The sequence below is a fragment of the Podarcis liolepis genome (assembly GCF_965112155.1).
Source record: "Podarcis liolepis genome assembly, chromosome: 18".
NCBI classification, from domain to species: domain Eukaryota; kingdom Metazoa; phylum Chordata; class Lepidosauria; order Squamata; family Lacertidae; genus Podarcis; species Podarcis liolepis.
Window position 1 is genome coordinate 2157370 of NC_139572.1, and position 18185 is coordinate 2175554.

At 48.1% G+C, this 18185-nt stretch overlaps 1 protein-coding gene and 1 long non-coding RNA gene across 3 annotated transcripts in view; both read left to right on the forward strand.

The window, feature by feature from the left end:
- Window positions 1–16016, forward strand: part of LOC310697429 (GRAM domain-containing protein 2A-like) — an 18811-nt gene extending 2795 nt beyond the window's left edge. For both annotated transcript variants that reach the window (XM_083484094.1, XM_083484093.1), the window contains exons 2-13: window positions 3275–3403; window positions 4542–4626; window positions 6409–6478; window positions 7131–7234; window positions 8479–8577; window positions 9095–9166; window positions 9918–9986; window positions 11707–11770; window positions 12993–13064; window positions 13799–13880; window positions 14649–14759; window positions 15797–16016. In XM_083484094.1, the coding sequence (XP_083340220.1) occupies window positions 3275–3403; window positions 4542–4626; window positions 6409–6478; window positions 7131–7234; window positions 8479–8577; window positions 9095–9166; window positions 9918–9986; window positions 11707–11770; window positions 12993–13064; window positions 13799–13880; window positions 14649–14759; window positions 15797–15812 (973 nt within the window). In that variant the 3' untranslated portion in view covers window positions 15813–16016. The remainder of the gene's footprint in view (window positions 1–3274; window positions 3404–4541; window positions 4627–6408; window positions 6479–7130; window positions 7235–8478; window positions 8578–9094; window positions 9167–9917; window positions 9987–11706; window positions 11771–12992; window positions 13065–13798; window positions 13881–14648; window positions 14760–15796) is intronic.
- The window catches only part of LOC310697606, a 54946-nt gene extending 37347 nt beyond the window's left edge, over window positions 1–17599 (forward strand). The window contains exon 2 of the long non-coding RNA XR_014521092.1: window positions 17028–17599. This is a non-coding gene — a long non-coding RNA (uncharacterized lncRNA). The remainder of the gene's footprint in view (window positions 1–17027) is intronic.
- Window positions 17600–18185: the final 586 nt, after the last annotated feature.

Sequence of the window (18185 nt, forward strand, 5' to 3'; positions counted from 1 at the left end):
TTTCTTTCTTTCTTTCTTTCTTTCTTTCTTTCTTTCGCTCTTTTTTTCTCCCTCCCTCCCTCCCTCCCTCCCTTTCTTTCTCTCTCTCCCTCTCTCTCCCACCTCCGCCTTTCCTATTTCCAAACCCTCTAAAAATAAACCTGGCATCTTCTCTCAAAAAGAACCCAGGTGTCCTGGCGCTCTGCCAGAGACCTCCGGCTTCCAATGGATGCAAAGCCCCTGCCAGCATCCCAGAAGGGACCCAGGCGTCCGGGCCAGGCTCTCAGCACGGGGGATTCCCAGCCCACCAGTCACTCCGCTCCCAATTCTTTCGGGACGCTTGGGCCGGGCGCGCGCGCTCTGCTCATGTTCTTGTCTGTGAGCCGCCTTGAACTGAATCAATAATAAGAATAGGCCCCGTCTCCCAGCAACCAGCAGGACCAATGGTTAGAGGCGGCAGTGAGTTCGGAGCCCGGGAGGGACACCCCCTTGGCTGCTCCTTTTATGGACAAAATCCTTTCTCTACTGCTAAAAGTAGAGCTTCCTAGTTCAGGGCAGTCTACCACTGAACAGGCAGGCTCTTGGGGAAAGAAGTGACCCCCCTCTGGGGGTTAGAACCATAAGATTGTGAGTCGGAGTCATCTAGTCCAACCCCCCAGCAATGCGGGTTCCTAGATGCCTGTGGCAAAGTAGTGATGTATGGAAGTGAGAGCTGGACCATAAGGAAGGCTGAGGGCCGAAGAATGGATGCTTTTGAATTCTGGTGCTGGAGGAGACTCTTGAGAGTCCCATGGACTGCAAGAAGATCCAACCTCTCCATTCGGAAGGAAATCAGCCCTGAGTGCTCACTGGAAGGACAGATCCTGAAGCTGAGGCTCCAAGACTTTGGCCACCTCAGGAGAAGAGAAGACTCCCTGGAAAAGACCCTGATGCTGGGAAAGATGGAGGGCACAAGGAGAAGGGGACGACAGAGGACGAGATGGTGGGACAGTGTTCTCGAAGCTACCAGCATGAGTTTGACCAAACTGCGGGAGGCAGTGGAAGACAGGAGGGCCTGGCATGCTCTGGTCCAGGGAGTCACGAAGAGGCGGACACGGCTAAACGACTACACAACAACAACAACAAAGTCCAACCCCCCCGCAATGCGGGTTCCTTGAAGTCTGTGGCTGTCCTCTGTCGGAGACAGGACGCTGGGGCATAGATGGATGCTTGTCCCATGTGATATCAGGGCAGATTGGAGCAAGCACTATCTGCGAAGATCGCAGTTGAACCCTGACAAGACAGAAGTACTGTTTTTGGGGGACAAGGGGTGGGCAGGTGTGGTCCTGAATGGGGTCACTGTGCCCCTGAAGGACCAGGTGTGCAGCCTGGGGTCATTTTGGACTCACAGCCGTCCATGGAGGTGCAGGTCAGTTTTGTGTCCAGGGCAGCTCCATCTGGTACGCAGGATGAGACCCTTCCTGCCCGCAAACTGTCTGGCCAGAGTGGTGCATGCTCTGGTTATCTCCCGCTTGGACTACTGCCATGCGCTCTACGTGGGGCTCCCTTTGAAGGTGACCAGAAACTGCAACTAATCCAGAATGCGGCAGCCAGACTGGGTACTGGGAGCGGCCGCCGAGACCACATAACACCTTGAAAGACCTACACTGGTTCCCCGTATGTTTCTGAGCACAATTCAAAGTGTTGGTGCTGACCTTGAAAGCCCTAAATGGGCCAGTAGACCTGAAGGAGCATCTCCACCTCCATCTTCCAGCCCGGACACCTGGGTCCATCTCCGAGGGCCTTCTGGCGGTTCCCTCCCTGCGAGAAGCGAGGTTACAGGGAACCAGGCAGAGGGCCTTCTCGGTGGTGGCGCCCGCCCTGTGGAATGCCCTCCCATCAGATGTCAAGGAAATAAGCAACTATCTGGCTTTTAGAAGACACCTGAAAGCAGCCCTGTCTAGGGAAGCTTTTCATATTTAATGAATTACAGTGGTACCTTGGGTTAAGAACATAAATACAGTGGTATTGCTGAGCCCTGTTCTACTGCATAGGTTTGGCACTTTGGGTTAAACCACAGAGCCTAGGACTTGCCGATCAGAAGGTCGGCGGTTCAAATCCCTGCGACAGGGTGAGCTCCCGTTGCTCAGTCCCTGCTCCTGCCAACCTAGCAGTTCGAAAACACGAAGTGCAAGTAGATAAATATGTACCGCTCTGGCGGGAAGGTAAAAGGCGTTTCCGTGCGCTGCTCTGGTTCGCCAGAAGCGGCTTAGTCCTGCTGGCCACACGACCCGGAAGCTGTACGCCGGCTCCCTTGGCCAGTAAAGCGAGATGAGCGCCACAACCCCAGAGTCTGCCACGACTGGACCTAATGGTCAGGGGTCCCTTTACCTTTACCTTTAATCGTCAGCCGCGAAGGCTTATTGGACTAAAAGTAAACCGGCATCCAGCCGGATACATCTGCGAAATACCAAAAGCAACTTCTTCTGTCTTCCTGTGTTGTTGCTGCCTGCAGCAAGCAGTATTTAGTGCTAGACTGTTCCTGGATGAGGAGGGTCTATGGATCATCCTCAGGAGTAGGCAAAACCCTTTATGGAGGGCCAAAAGTTAAATCGAGATGCCACCCACTCCCTCGTCACCTGAGACGTTACATAAAGCGATCGCAATCTCGGGTTTTGTATCGGGGTGAGGCTGTTTTCATCGGCACGCAGCTAATTATAGGGAAGGGGAGGGAAATATTCTCATTAAATTCTGACTGATGACAGGCTAGAGAGGGATCACTTTGCACGGCAAAGCGCAGGAGCGAGGTGAGCCGAAAAGGGGACATTTATGCTCCTGCAATCGCAATAAAAATAAATTTCTTCGTCTCCCTTTTGGAGACGCGTTGAAGGCATGCCGTTTTGAACTCATCCAAAATGGTTCAAGTACAGCCGAGGGCTTCTTTCGCCACCTCCCGCCTTGCTTAAATCTCTGCCTCTCTTGTGCCCGTCTGAGAAATGGGCGCCGGAGCAATGCTGGGAAATTTATCCTCCTGCAATCTCAATAAAAATAAAATTCCCCGTCTCCGTTTTGGAGACACGTTGAAGGCATGCCATTTGGAAGATATCCAGAATGATTCAAGGGCCTCTTTCGCCGCCTTCCCCCTTGCTTAAATCTCTGCCTCTCTTGTGCCCATCTGTGAAATGGGCGCAGGAGCAAGGATGGGTGGATCAGCCGCGAGGGTGACGGTGTCTGAGGAGGAAGTGTCGGCCCAAGGCTGGGGTTGGGGACTTGTGAAGCAACATAATTAATCAGGGAATTTCTCGCTCCTTCCCAGCTGCCTGTCGGAAGTCTCCGGAAAGCCAAGGAAAAGCAAGCGAAGGATGTCGGAGCAAAAAAAGTCCCAGAGTTTGGAGGAGACGGTTGGTGAGGCAGCCAGGAATGGACACAACCCGCCCCTTTCGCGGTGAGTTTTGGCAAAAAGAGAGGCTCCGAACCGCTTGTGTGTTTGACCTACTTAAGGGCAGATGACACCCAGCTCTACCTCTCCTTTAAATCAGAACCAGTGAAGGTCCTGTGTGAGTGTCTGGAGGCGGTTGGAGGATGGATGGCGGCTAAGAGATTGAGGTTGAATCCTGACAAGGCAGAAGGACTGTTTTTGGGGGGATGGGGGCGGGTGGGTGTGGAGGACGCCCTGGTCCTGAATGGGGTCACTGTGCCCCTGAAGGACCAGGTGCGCAGCCTGGGAGTCATTTTGGACTCACCGCTGTCCATGGAGGCGCAGGTCAGTTCTGTGTCCAGGGCAGCTCTATCTGGTACGCAGGATGAGACCCTTCCTGCCCGTGGACTGTCTGGCCAGAGTGGTGCATGCTCTGGTTATCTCCCGCTTGGACTACTGCCATGCGTTCTCCGTGGGGCTACCTTTGAAGGTGACCCAGAAACTGCAATTAATCCAGAATGCGGCAGCTGGACTGGTGACTGGGAGTGGCCGCCGGGACCACAGTCCTGAGAGATCTGCATTGGCTCCCAGGACGTTTCCGAGCACAATTCAAAGTGTTGGTGCTGACCTTTGAAGCCCTAAACGGCCTCCGTCCAGTATACCTGAAGGAGCGTCTCCACCCCCATCGTTCTGCCCGGACACTGAGGTCCAGCTCCGAGGGCCTTCTGGCGGTTCCCTCATTGCGAGAAGTGAGGTCACAGGGAACTAGACAGAGGGCCTTCTCGGTGGTGGCTTCGGGTCTGATGGATTTCAACTTTAGGTCTGATGGATTTTGACAGGGGGCTGATTTATAAATCCGGGCACTGTGCCTGGGAGACGGTGACGTCTGGTAACCTTTTAGCAAGTTTAGCTGGTGTTAGATACCATCTGTACATCATTTTCATAACATTTTCTTCAATTGCACTGAATGCAATAAAATCAATGCCTTCCTTCCGCAACCTTTCCCAGGATTCTAACTGAAAACTCCAAAATCTTTAGCCCATTGTAGAAAACCCCTTTGACCTCCTCATCCTTAGTGTGCCAACAGAAATTTACACATTTTCGACAATTTTTCCTCTTATCGTTCAATATATAAGAGCATCTCTGTTTCTCTCGTTCCTTTCAGATCGAAGACCTACGATCCGTCTTACTCCAAAGAGGCCGAGAAAGAAACTTTGGCCTCTGCACAGCACAGGAATTCTGACTCCAATGTAAGCTTGGCCGGCAGAGAGAGCCTTTTCCAACTGCTCTGATTTGTAATTATTAACTAACTTGTATAATCGTAGAGTTTGAAGGGCCCCTCAGTGGTCATGCAATCCAACCCCCTTGCAGTGCGGGGATGAATAATAGACTTTCTATCCTGCCCTGCTTCTACAGAACAGCTGACACATCTACCATTTCAAACTGTAGCCGTATTAGACTTTACCGATGGTAGGGTGAGCGTTGCTCCCAGAACAGGGAGGAAGGAGTCAAATGACACTGAGGTTTGGTTCAGAGAAAGAGTTTATTCTGCTCTCCGGATAGCAGAAGGCACTTGCGTGGTCAGTTCACAGCAAGTCCAAAGAAATGAGAGATTTGATGCAGTATATATATCCTCCAGGCACCCTCTCCCCCCTTCCCCAGGAGTGCAGACACGTCAGCTTATACACGTAAGTTGACATCACAGGTGTTCCTGCTCGTGTACTCTTAACCATAAAAGAGTGTTCCTGTACAGCGGTGCCTCGCAAGACGAAATTAATTTGTTCTGCAAGTTTTTTCTTCTTGCGAGTTTTTCGTCTTGCGAAGCACGGTTTCCCATAGGAATGCATTGAAAATCAATCAATGCGTTCCTATCGAGACCGTCTGGGGACAGAGGGGAAGCGCCGCTCTGTCCCCTCTTTTGAAGCAAGGGGTGGAGGGGAGAAGATCACTTCTCCCCCTTGCTGCCCCTTCGTTCAAAAGGGGTCCGGGGAGAGAGGGGAAAGCGCTGCACCTTCCCCTCTGTCCCCGGAGCTTGCGGGGCTGGCAACGGGGAGAAGCGATCTTCTCCGCGCCGCCCCTTGCTTCAAAAGAGGTCCAGGGACAGCGGGGAAGACGCGCTGCGCTTCCCGCTGTCCCCGGAGCTTGCGGGGCAAGCTTCATTTTGCGAAGCAAGCCCATAGGGAAATTCATCTTGCGAAGCAACTCGGAAACGAAAAAACCTTTCGTTTTGCGAGTTTTTCACCTCGCAAGGCGTTCGTCTTGCGGGGCACCACTGTATTCCTTATCTTGGGGTAAGAGGGTCACCAACTCTAAGAGTACTCCTGGTGCCGTTCCCGGGGGGCTGACAAGGTCTGTGCATCAGAGTGTGGTCAGGAAGTAAGATAAGACCCAGACATGCCATCCCTGCTCCACTCGGAACTGGCAAGGCCATCCATTGCCGTCACGGACTGATAAAGGAGAGGGCTTTGAGCACTTGTTTATACAGCTGGGCTTCTGTTTATACATTGGCTCAAGAGCTCAAGTTAATGCATTTTAGAAACGCTCTCTTGGAGAAGGAAAAATGCAGATTTTGGGGCTCGTTTCAGACTGACTGCACAGAAACCCATTCCTTCCCCCTTCAAAACCTGAAAGTTCATAGCGATTGAGACGGGTGGGGAGCGTTCCGCAACCGGGGAGCCACCACCAAAAAGGCCATAAGTCCCTGCCATAGTTAGGGAAGAAGGGAGGGAAGAAAAAAGAGAAAATGAACGAGAAAAAGACTTCCGGTTCTCTGTCTGTTAAATATAGTATTCACACCTTAACATCCATCTGTTCTGTTTTCTATAAGCCAGTAATTTCCCCCACCCCAATCTTCAAATCCATCTGTTACGAGTTCATTTTCTCTTTCGCGCTAAAAGTCTGCCAGAAGTTTCCAGTCCTTAATAAGTATTGTAGAATCGTAGAATCCTAAATTGCAGGAATCTCAGCTGACCCGGATCAGGGCTAAACAGATCACCTCTCTCTCTCTCTCTCTCTCTCTCCCTTTTCCACAGCTGGTGAAACACGCTCTCAACTTCCGAAGGGTGTTCAAAGACTTCCCTGAGGAGGAAGAACTCTTGCAGAGTAAGTGCTTGAATTGATTGATTAATTAATCTTTATTTGCATCAGCCATCGGCCACAGAAATAAAACAACACTACGATACAAAAAGAATAGAAAGGGACCAGCAGTCTCAAAAATAAGGGCTCAGCAGCCAAAATAAGGGATTTTAAGAGCACAGGTATGTTCGACTTCTGAGCCCCTCCGAGCCAAAGGCAGAAAGCCCAGCCAGCAACCAAACAAAGTCTCAAGCGGTGGTTCCCACAGTGCAGCAACCCGGCAAAGGGGACGCAGCAAGGAAAACCACTGTCACCTCTCCGCTGGGAAGCGCTGAGCAAAGGCGAGTCCTCAGGCAACGTGGCAGATTTGATCGGCACAAGGCATGCAAGCTCCACCCCCCAGTCGTTCTTAGACTCCTTATTGGGTGAGCAACGCAGCCAAGCAACACAGCTGGAGCCTCCCTCCTCCCTGACCGGCAGGGAGGGAGGGAGGGAGAGGAGCTGCTTCCTTTGAAACCCGGGAAATTTAAGGGACATCATCAATAAGGGACAGCAGCGGGACACGGCGCTGGGATAAGGGACTGTCCCACCAAATAAGGGACGGTTGACAGCTATGCTGAGGTCAGGAATTGTGGCAGCTTCTTCGCCAACCCTTCCTTCCTGGTCTTTTCTCCCACAGCGTTTTCATGTGCCTGGCAACGGGAGGTTCCTTATCACGGCCGCCTGTATATATCCGAAAATCACGTCTGCTTCTACTGCAGCATGGTGCACCGGGAAGTTAAGGTAGGGGCTATCCGGCCGAGGTTAAAGCACGGGTCAGCAAACTTTTTCAGCAGGGGGGCGGTCCACTGTACCTCAGACCTTGTGGGGGGCCGGACTATATTTTGGAAAGAAGAAATGAACGAATTCCTATGCCCTACAAATAACCCAGAGATGCGTTTTAAATAAAAGCACGCATTCTACTCATGTAGAAACACGCCGATTCCCGGACTGTCTGGGGGCTGGATTGAGAAGGCAATTGGGCTGGATCCGGCCCCCGGGTTGAGGATCTGCAGAGGTTTATTCTTCCTTCCCTTTGTTGCGTAGACGAAAGCTAGCTGGGATAATGTTGCGGGACGCCATAAGCTCTTCTTATAGTGGTTGCAGGAATTTAAGTATAGGTTGGGGGGGGGTTGCCCCTCCAGCAGATATCACGCACATGCAGCCCACTACCAAAACCAGCACAATCGCTTTTGTGACTTTATGATTTGTCCCCACAATACACTTTGTCACAGTTTCTTCCTATCTATACAAAGGGCCTTTGCTGCACGATACCAAATGTCAGAATTCACTGATCAATGTCTGTATGTACTGGCTCACTGGGAAAACTTCAGAAATTCATATAGACAGGTGAGCTCAGCTCCTCAGCAGCCCCTCTGCCTGAGTGATAATCCCTGGCATCCTGATACCTGAGTGCCAGACAGGTAGCCATTCCAGAAATAACAAGCCCAGATGAAGACAAAAGGGTGTGATGAACTTGGCTGGGAAACAGGGAAATGTAAATATATTTTTTGTCACACTTGATGGGTGTTTGGTGGAGGGCAAGGGGAACCATGGGGCAGGGTCCAGGATGCTCAGATCCCTGCCACCAGACCTCCCCTTTCATGATGTAACCGTGATATAGTTTGGGGGCTGTAACTTTGGGATTAGCAGCTAATAAAAGTTTGGGTTCTCTTTTGTTCGGGGCTCCCATCTTGTTCCACCTGGTGGCAGGTGGGAGTCCTGTTGCGACAGTCTTCAATAAAGACCAAGCCTCCTGGCTGCTGTTTTGCTCTGGGATTCCTGGCTGGGGTCCTTGTTTTTTGTCCAAAGGAGCCCTCAGATTTCTCCGTTAACATAGACTTCTGGTCTCTCTCTCTCTCTGTAGTATAAAGATACCTTTTCCCCATGAACCATGTTGGGTCATATCCTGCGCTTCCCTGTCCCTCATCTCTCTCTCTCTCTCTGTGTGTCTCTCTCTCCTTCCTCTCCTTTTCCCTGGCCGACAGGTCGTCATCCCGGTTCCATCCATCAGTATCCTCAAAAAGGCCAACACAGCCTTGCTGGTACCCAACGCCGTCTGCATCCGGACGTCGGATGGAGAAAAGGTGAGAGCCGAGCACCGCCGGATTTACGTATAAGCTCAACATATCTCTAGCTTAGGACCCCACTCTCTTAAAGGTAAAGGGACCCCTGACCATTAGGTCCAGTCGTGACCAACTCTGGGGTTGCGGCGCTCATCTCGCTTTATTGGCCAAGGGAGCCGGCGTACAGCTTCCGGGTCATGTGGCCAGCAAGACTAAGCTTCTTCTGGCGTACCAGAGCAGCGCACGGAAATGCCGTTTACCTTCCCGCCAGAGTGGTACCTATTTATCTACTTGCACTTTGACGTGCTTTCGAACTGCTAGGTTGGCAGGAGCAGGGACCGAGCAACGGGAGCTCACCCCGTCATTGCGGGGATTCGAACCGCCGACCTTCTGATCGGGAAGTCCTAGGCTCTGTGGTTGGCTCCCCGTCGGAAAGGAACACAAAGCAAAATATGAGATTGAGGGGTCTGTTTTGTTCCACGGGGTGAAGACTGCAATCTTATTTTATTTTATCTTACCCCTTATTCCCACTCCACAGTTCCTGTTTGGGTCCCTCCGCTCCCGGGAAACCGTTTACCAGGTCCTCCGCTCCGTCTGCAAACACCTCCAGGTAATTAATAATAATAGTAGTAGTAATAATAATAATAATAATAATAATAATAATAATAATAATAATAATAAAGTGGTACCTTAGTTCTCTGCGAGGAAACACACACACACACCTCGTTGGGGTGCCAAGATTCAAAATCTCAGGAAGACACCACCTTCCTTTCATTTTTTAAAAGAACCTAAGTTTCTAGTCCTTGTGACCAACATTACCTCTACCCAGGGGAAAAAATGGAGGGAGCAAGAACTTTTGTTGGAGAAAAGATGGGGCGGAATTGTAATACAGTGTTACCTTGGGTCTCAAACTTAATCTGTTCCAAAACCAAAGCGTTCCAAAACCAAGGCAGCGCTTTCCCATAGAAAGTAACGCAAAAGGGATTAATCCGTTCCAACCAGCACGTTTTTACATGAGTAGAATGTGTGCTTTTATTTAAAATGCATCTCTGGGTTATTTGTGGGGTATAGGAATTGGTTCATTTCCCCCCTCAAAATATAGTCCGGCCCCCCACAAGGTCTGAGGGACAGTGGACCGGCCCCCTGCTGAAAAAGTTTGCTGACCCCTGCTATAGATGGATTGGAATTGAATTATTATTATTGTTATTATTATTAAAGATATTCCACAGTCCTGAAATTAGGAAATCCGGTCCGTCTTAGGTACAGCTATGTATCTCACGGGGGGTTGGGATAGATGACTTTTGGAGGGCCCTTCCACTTCTATGGTCCCAGTTCTTTGATTTCTCATCTGCTTCCTCTAGGACGGCAGTCGCAACAACAGCCCAACCACAGCGCACAACCTTTCGGACCAGTTGCTTAAGATTTCCCTGGTAAGGAGCTGGGTTTTCTGTCTTTTGTGCGCTCAGCCATCATTTTGGGATTAGGAATTATTAGGATCGAAAGGCTACAGGTGTACGGCACCTGGTTATATAATAATATATGCTATATGGTGATTTATGGACCTCATAGGTATCTCAAGCCATTTGCCCATGTTGCTGTGCAACCAGTCTATGCAGAATGTAGGCACCCTATATATAGAAAGGAGCAAACCTGTGATATTTTAGGCACCCTATAAATAGGGTGAAAGAGGAGAGCGCAAAATATGGTTTGAAGCTCAACATCAAAAAAATGAAGATCATGGCCACTGGGCCCATCACCTCCTGGCAAATAGAAGGGGAAGAAATGGAGGCAGTGAGAGATTTCACTTTCTTGGGCTCCATGATCACTGCAGATGGTGACAGCAGTCACGAAATTAAAAGACGCCTGCTTCTTGGAAGAAAAGCAATGACAAACCTAGACAGCATCTTAAAAAGCAGAGAAATCACCTTGCCAACAAAAGTCTGTATAGTCAGAGCTATGGTTTTCCAAGTAGTGATGTATGGAACTGAGAGCTGGACCACAAAGAAGTCTGATCGCCAAAGAATGGATGCTTTTGCATTCTGGTGCTGGAGGAGACTCTTGAGAGTCCCATGGACTGCAAGAAGATCAAACCTCTCCATTCTGAAGGAAACCAGCCCTGAGTGCTCACTGGAAGGACAGATCCTGAAGCTGAGGCTCCAATACTTTGGCCACCTCAGGAGAAGAGAAGACTCCCTGGAAAAGACCCTGATGTTGGGAAAGATGGAGGGCACAAGGAGAAGGGGACGACAGAGGACGAGATGGTGGGACAGTGTTCTCGAAGCTACCAGCATGAGTTTGACCAAACTGCGGGAGGCAGTGGAAGACAGGAGTGCCTGTTGTGCTCTGGTCCAGGGCGTCACGAAGAGTCGGACACCACTAAACGACTAAACAACAACAAATATATAGAAAGGCACCCTATATATAGAAAGGAGCAAACCAGTGATATTTTGGGCAGCAGGCGAGCAGTCAGGGCCCGTTATTTACATCCTAGGAGCCTACACAACACAAAACACTGTTGCTGGATGTAGGTTTTATTTCATTTATTTTTTATATTCTATTTTGGAAATGTACATCCAGTTTTTTTCCCTTTAATTTTTTTGGGGGCCCTAAGCTATAGCTGGGGACCAGGTGGCGCTGTGGGTTAAACCACAGAGCCTAGGACTTGCTGATCAGAAGGTCGGCAGTTCGAATCCCCGCAATGACGGGGTGAGCTCCCGTTGCTCGGTCCCTGCTCCTGCCAACCTAGCAGTTTGAAAGCACGTCAAAGTGCAAGTAGATAAATAGGTACCACTCCGGCGGGAAGGTAAATGGCATTTCCGTGCGCTGCTCTGGTTCACCAGAAGCGGCTTAGTCCTGCTGGCCACATGACCTGGAAGCTGAACGCCGGCTCCCTCGGCCAATAAAGCGAGATGAGCGCCACAACCCCAGAGTCGGCCACGACTGGACCTAACGGTCAGGGGTCCCTTTACCCTTTACCTTTAAGCTATAGCTTGTTTAGCTTAGACGTAAATCTGGCACTGCCAAGATTGGGAGCAACTCCTGCCTGACAAAACCCTGGTCAGTGGAGGCAATGCTAAGCTAGGTATCTGGATGCAGCCAAATTCCCCCCCTATCGTTCCCAACCTCTCTCCATTTTTGTTCCCCTCGCAGACCCCAAAGGAACTGGACGGCAGCCGGACGCCCCCCCTGGACCAAACCCTCCCGGAAGAGCCTGGTGAGAATTGGGTCGTTTCTGTTTATTTGATACAAAGTTCAGCGTCTAACCTTTGGAACTCCCCGCCTAGTGATATTATGCAGGTGCCTCCACAGTAGTTTTTTGGCCGCCTGCGAAAAGCATTACTGTTTAGACAAACCTGCCCCATTGCTTAGAAAGCAATTTTAATCCGTTTTAGCATTTTCCCCCTCCAAATAATTTTTTTTTAGTTTTCCGAATTTTTAACAAATCCGCCCAAATTGCACCAGATTTAATCCCATTAAGTTGACACTCTTTGTCATCAATAAGGTCCCTTCTTCCCCCTATTTCTGTCCTTCGTATTCCATTATGTATTTCCAATTCACGTCCCATTTTAATCTTAAATCCAGGGTGGTGGTTTATGGACCTAATAGGTATCTAAAGCCATTTGCACATCACAAAATATGTATTTTATCAAAGTCATTGGAATACAATTAAGAAGAAGTGTATTAATAGTGGAATACAATTAAGAAGAAGCATATTAATAGTGAAATAATTATTAAGCTCTAACTTAAAATGATTTTTTTTATCCATAACAAACTTAATAATGCAAGCACATTGGCATTTGGCAATGACAAAAGTTCTTTAGAAATACAGTTTCCAAAGACTCATCATCTAGTCTCTGGAAACCTGCTGTAACATGAAATAATAAGAGGTGCAAATATATGATGCAAACTACTAATAATTAGGAATAGCTTTATTAATGTGAAATTGAGTGTTATAAGCAAATGCAATTGTAATAATAATAATAAATTTTATTCATACTCCACCATCCCCGGCCAGGGCCGGGCTCAGGGTGGCTAACACCAGTAAAATTACAATAAAAACATAATGGGGGAGGGGGGACACAATTTAAAATACAGGTTAAAATACAATTTAAAATGCAGCCTCATTTTAAAAGTGGATCAAAACGGTAGTTAATACAAGCCCATAACTTACATCCTAGGAGCCTACACAACACAAAACACTGTTGCTTGATGTAGGTTTTATTTTACTTTATTTATCATATATTTTGGAAATGTACATCCCTTTAAATTTTTTCGGGGGACCCTAAGCTATAGCCTGTATAGCTTATACGTAAATCTGGCACTGAGCCAATCCCTCGCTTTCAGGCTGACCTCCCTCGCAGGGTTGTTGAGAGGGTGAAATGCAACTTTAATTTAATTTTATTTTTATAAAAAGCCTTAACCGTCTTCTTTCACAGACGGGGCAGATAGGACCCGGAGCCCCCTGACGGCAGCTATTGAACCACACCGGGCGGCAGCAGCAAACAGAGGTGAGTGGCTTTCCTCGCCGTTTTGCAAACCGCCCTCTACGAATTCCCCCGAAACCTCTTTTTCGCCAGCCAAACTGGGCATTGCAATCCAAAGGCCAGAGAGAGAGACTCTCAGCCATCAAGAGACCAATTGAATTGTATTCAGTTGTGGGATATCAGAGTTTTTTGGGCTGGGTGTTCATCAGTATGCAGATGACACCCAGCTCTACCTCTCCTTTAAATCAGAACCAGTGAAGGTCTTGTGTTGAGTGCCTGGAGGCGGTTGGAGGATGGATGGCGGCTAACAGATTGAGGTTGAATCCTGACAAGACAGAAGGACTGTTTTTGGGGGACAGGAGGGGGGCAGGTGTGGGGGACTCCCTGGTCCTGAATGGGGTGACTGTGCCCCCAAAGGACCAGGTGTGCAGCCTGGGAGTCATTTTGGACTCACAGCCGTCCATGGAGGCGCAGGTCAGTTCTGTGTCCAGGGCAGCTCCGTCTGGGTCGCAGGATGAGACCCTTCCTGCCCACAGACTGTCTGGCCAGAGTGGTGCATGCTCTGGTTATCTCAGCTATCATTTTGGACTCACAGCTATCCATGGAGGCGCAGGTCAATTCTGTGTCCAAAAAATAAATAAATTCATATGTCTTTTCCCAGGCCTTTTTAATAATTAAATAATAATAATAATAATAATAATAATAATAATAATAATAATAATAATAATAATAATACGGCCTGTTTTTCTTTCCAGGAGGGATACGGTCCACAAAGTCCTGGCGGACCTGGAAAGCTCACCTCAGCCCCCTCAACACTGTCATCCTCATCTATCTCTGCTTGTGAGTGGGCCAGTTTTCGGGGGGCGATCGTTGTGATTCCTGCACTGAAAGCGGGTTGGGATAGATGACCTTTGGGTTCCACTTTGGCTCTGCAGTTCTACGATTCCATGAAGCCACGCAGCTTGTTGAATCCACCTCTTGGCCCCTTCCCTACTAAACTTTTGGCTGCTACTAGAAGACTTATTGGGGGGACACGGGTGGCACTGTGGGTTAAACCACTGAGCCTCTAGGGCTTGCCAATCAGAAGGTCGGCGGTTCAAATCCCCGTGACGGGGTGAGCTCCCGTTGCTCGGTCCCTCCTCCTGCCCACCTAGCAGTTCGAAAGCACACCAGCACAAGTAGATAAATAGGTACCGCTCCGACGGGAAGGTAAACGGCGTTTACGTGCGCTGCTCTGGTTCGCCAGAAGCGGCTTAGTCCTGCTGGCCACATGACCCGGAAGCTGTACGCCGGCTCCCTCGGCCAGTAAAGCGAGATGAGCGCCGCAACCCCAGAGTCGGCCACGACTGGACCTAATGGTCAGGGGTCCCTTTACCTAGAAGAAAAATCAAGATGATTGTCCCATTGGCTGGAGGATAAAATTGCCAATCGCCGTTAGCCACAATGGCTTATTTTTTTTCCTCTCCACTGAGCAACCAAGGTGATGGAGTGTCTGTAAACCTTAGCCTGATGAGGAACGCTCGAAGGACCGCCGTATGTTTAGCTTGGAAGAGAGAGAGAGTGGAGACGCTCTTATAAAATCTTAATATTCTGATATCCCGGTTTCAGGGTGGTGGTACTGCTCCTCTCCTCGGGTTATATCGGCTTGCGCATCGTGCAACTGGAAGAACAGTTGATCTCCATGGGAGCGTGGCCCGAAATAGACCTTCAGCAGCACCAGTGAGTTTTTTGGGGGGCTTCTCATTCCTCGGTTTTACCTTCGTTGAGAACGGCAGACGGCGTAAAACATGGGTAGGCAAACTGAGGCCCGGGGGCCGGATCCGGCCCAATCGCCTTCTCAATCCGGCCGGCGGACGGTCCAGGAACCAACGTGTTTTTACACGAGTAGAATGTGTGCTTTTATTTAAAATGCATCTCTGGGTTATTTGTGGGGCATAGGAATTCGTTCATGTTTTTCCCCAAAATATAGTCCGGCCTCTGACAAGGTCTGAGGGAGGCTGCACCGGCCCCCTGCTGAAAAGGTTTGCTGACCCCTGGTGTAAAACGACAGTCCTGGTTAACTCTCTAAAACAGAAACACACACACACAAACACACACACCCCGCAGAAGGAGAGGGGCAAAGGCTATGTCACTTATATTAGCAGTTTCCCAGAGCCCCCTACGCTATTAGAGGCAGACTTCAGAATAGCCCCCTACCCTATTAGAGGGAGACTTCAGAATAGCCCCCTACCCTATTAGAGGCAGAATTCAGAATAGCCCCCTACCCCATTAGAAGGAGAATTCAGAATAGCCCCCTACCCTATTAGAGGCAGACTTCAGAATAGCCCCCTACCCTATTAGAAGGAGAATTCAGAATAGCCCCCTACCCTATTAGAGGCAGAATTCAGAATAGCCCCCTACCCTATTAGAAGGAGAATTCAGATAAGCCCCCTACCCCATTAGAAGGAGAATTCAGAATAGCCCCCTACCCTATTAGAAGGAGAATTCAGAATAGCCCCCAACCCTATAAAAAGCAGACTTCAGAATAGCCCCCGTACCCGCTAGAAGAAGCAGGATTCAGAACATTGGCTTGCACAATCTACTAAGGAAGATAATAATTCAAAACCGTAACAGTTAATGGCACATTTATTCAAAGCCCGGTTAAAAATATTATTCCGCAGTGGTCCGTCGGCTGCTTCCAGTAGGCTGAATAAACAGGGGGGAAGTTTCTTCTTTTTCTCAGCTTTGTAACTTTTAAATATTTTCTTCCTGGACAGGTATAAGACAACTTGAGGATTTCGCAAGATGTCCAGGCCATCTGCTGCTGGTCAGGAAATAGAAAAATAGGGTTGCCAAAAGTCCACGTTTTTTCCGGACATGTCCAGGATTCCAGCGACGAAATTAGCATCCAGGGGGAATAACGTTTTATTTTATCTTTTTGAAAAACCAGCAAAATGTCTGGGATTTTGCAAACAGAACCGGGAAGCTCAATAACCCCCCAAAAACCCACAATTTTTTGTGTCCGGATTTTTATTTCTCAAAATACGGCAGCCCTAAAGAGACTTTTGCTTCGGCACTGTGAGTACCTGAAAAACAGCTCGAGTTGCAAAAACGGAGGACAGTTCTTGTTTCAGCAGCCCGGCACAGAAAGACCAATTATTTTAGCACGCGCCTTGAATCCTAAATGGTATGAGTTATACTGTCTTTAAGGTATTTTAATTTTTTTTTTAGCACCCCTAATTATATCTTGGGGATCTCTGTGCAGAAAATCTGCAAGGTGCCTTTCGAAACCCAACTCTGACTAGATCTAAACACACAGGCGGGAAAACATGCTATGAACAAGTCAGTAATTAAATCGTTATAACAAAAGATGCGGGAAAACCGCTATGGAAAATCGCATCTAAAAAATTCTTTGCTCTCCATCGCCCTCTGGTGTTGCATGTGTATAATGCGTTCAAAACGCTGTTTCTTTGGCTCATGAGTTCTTTTTACCATATTTTTCAAAAATCCTCTCTAAAAAAGGTGGGAAAAGAAAACCTTTTTTAAAAAGCAAGAGATTTTGAGAGAATGCTGTCTTCTTTTTGGTTTTTTGCTCTGGCTCCCTTTTTAAATAAAAAAATAAAATATTAATCATGCAATGAAAAGTTCCTATATCCCGCCCCCCACAAAAGAACGGCCTCACTAGGGCGGTTCATAAAAAACTTTTTGTAAAAAAAATATGCCTGTTCTTAAATTACTACACTAGGGATTACCGTATTTTTCGCTCTATAAGACGCACCAGACCACAAGACGCACCTAGTTTTTGGAGGAGGAAAACAAGAAAAAAATATTCTGAATCTCAGAAGCCAGAACAGCAAGAGGGATCACTGCGCAGCGAAAGCAGCAATCCCTCTTGCTGGTCTGGCTTCTGGGATAGCTGCGCAGCCTGCATTCGCTCCATAAGACGCACACACATTTCCCCTTTTTAGGAGGGAAAAAGTGAGCCTTATAGAGCAAAAAATACGGTAGGTGAGAGATATAACTCACCACGAAGTTGTTATATCAAGTGCTACATTTTTAACCAGGAAAAAGGAAAAAGAAAGATGTGCCGGTACTTTGCACCCCCAGAAAAAAATATATAGCTCTATCTGAAATTTCATGCTTATCAGTTAATATCTTGACCCTCTTCCACGAAAATAGCTGTTTACTCGGTCGTTTTCCTATGTCGCGAAGGCTGAAATTTCAGTTCAGCAGAGCAGGGTCAAGATATTAACTGATACGCATGAAATTTCAGATAGAGCTAATATACTAATATATATATATTTTCTAGGAAAAAAGCACTGCAACAGTTGAAGGCTCGCCGGCAAGATACTAAAAAGCAGCCTTATAGCGAAAAGCACTTTAAGGGAGAAAATACACCTCAACCTACATAGCCTTTTTTGAAAATAAAAAATAAATCCAACTGTTTATTTATACATTTGAAAATGAGAAGCGTTGCGTGAATGACGTTTGTGGATGGAATGGTGTTTTAAGTAGAGCGTTTTTGCTAAGTGGGTGTTTGATGGGCGGGGTATAAATAAAAAATATTATTATCATTATTATTATTATTATTATTATTATTATTATTATACAGCCAGTGTGGTTTTTGCCTGAGGTTTTTTGGAAGTGGCATATTATTTTGGAAGCGATGGCGCCTTGTTGCATTGGAAAACCGGGATTATTGGCAAAGCTGGAGATTTTTCAAGTCGTCTGCACTCCAAGACGGTGTTAAGATTTATAATAATAATTTTTTATTCATACCCTGCCCATCTGGCTGGGTTTCCCCAGCCACTCTGGGCGGCTTCCAACAAAACACTAAAATACAATAACCTCTTAAACATTAAAAGCTTCCCTAAACAGGGCTGCCGTTTCCCTAAACATTTAGGCTCCTTCTGGAGGAGAGGAATTGAGGAATTTGAGGGCCAAATGCTTCTCTGACTGGCCCCTGGGACATTCCTCAAAACATAGGATACAGAGAGCGCAGAAGTACTGAACTGCAACCTGCGCAGACGCAGTTTGCGAACATTGCATCCCACACGGATCACGTTCGCAACCCGAACGTCCACTGTACAGTGGTACCTCGGGTTACAGACACTTCAGGTTACATACGCTTCGGGTTACAGACTCCGCTAACCCAGACATAGTGCT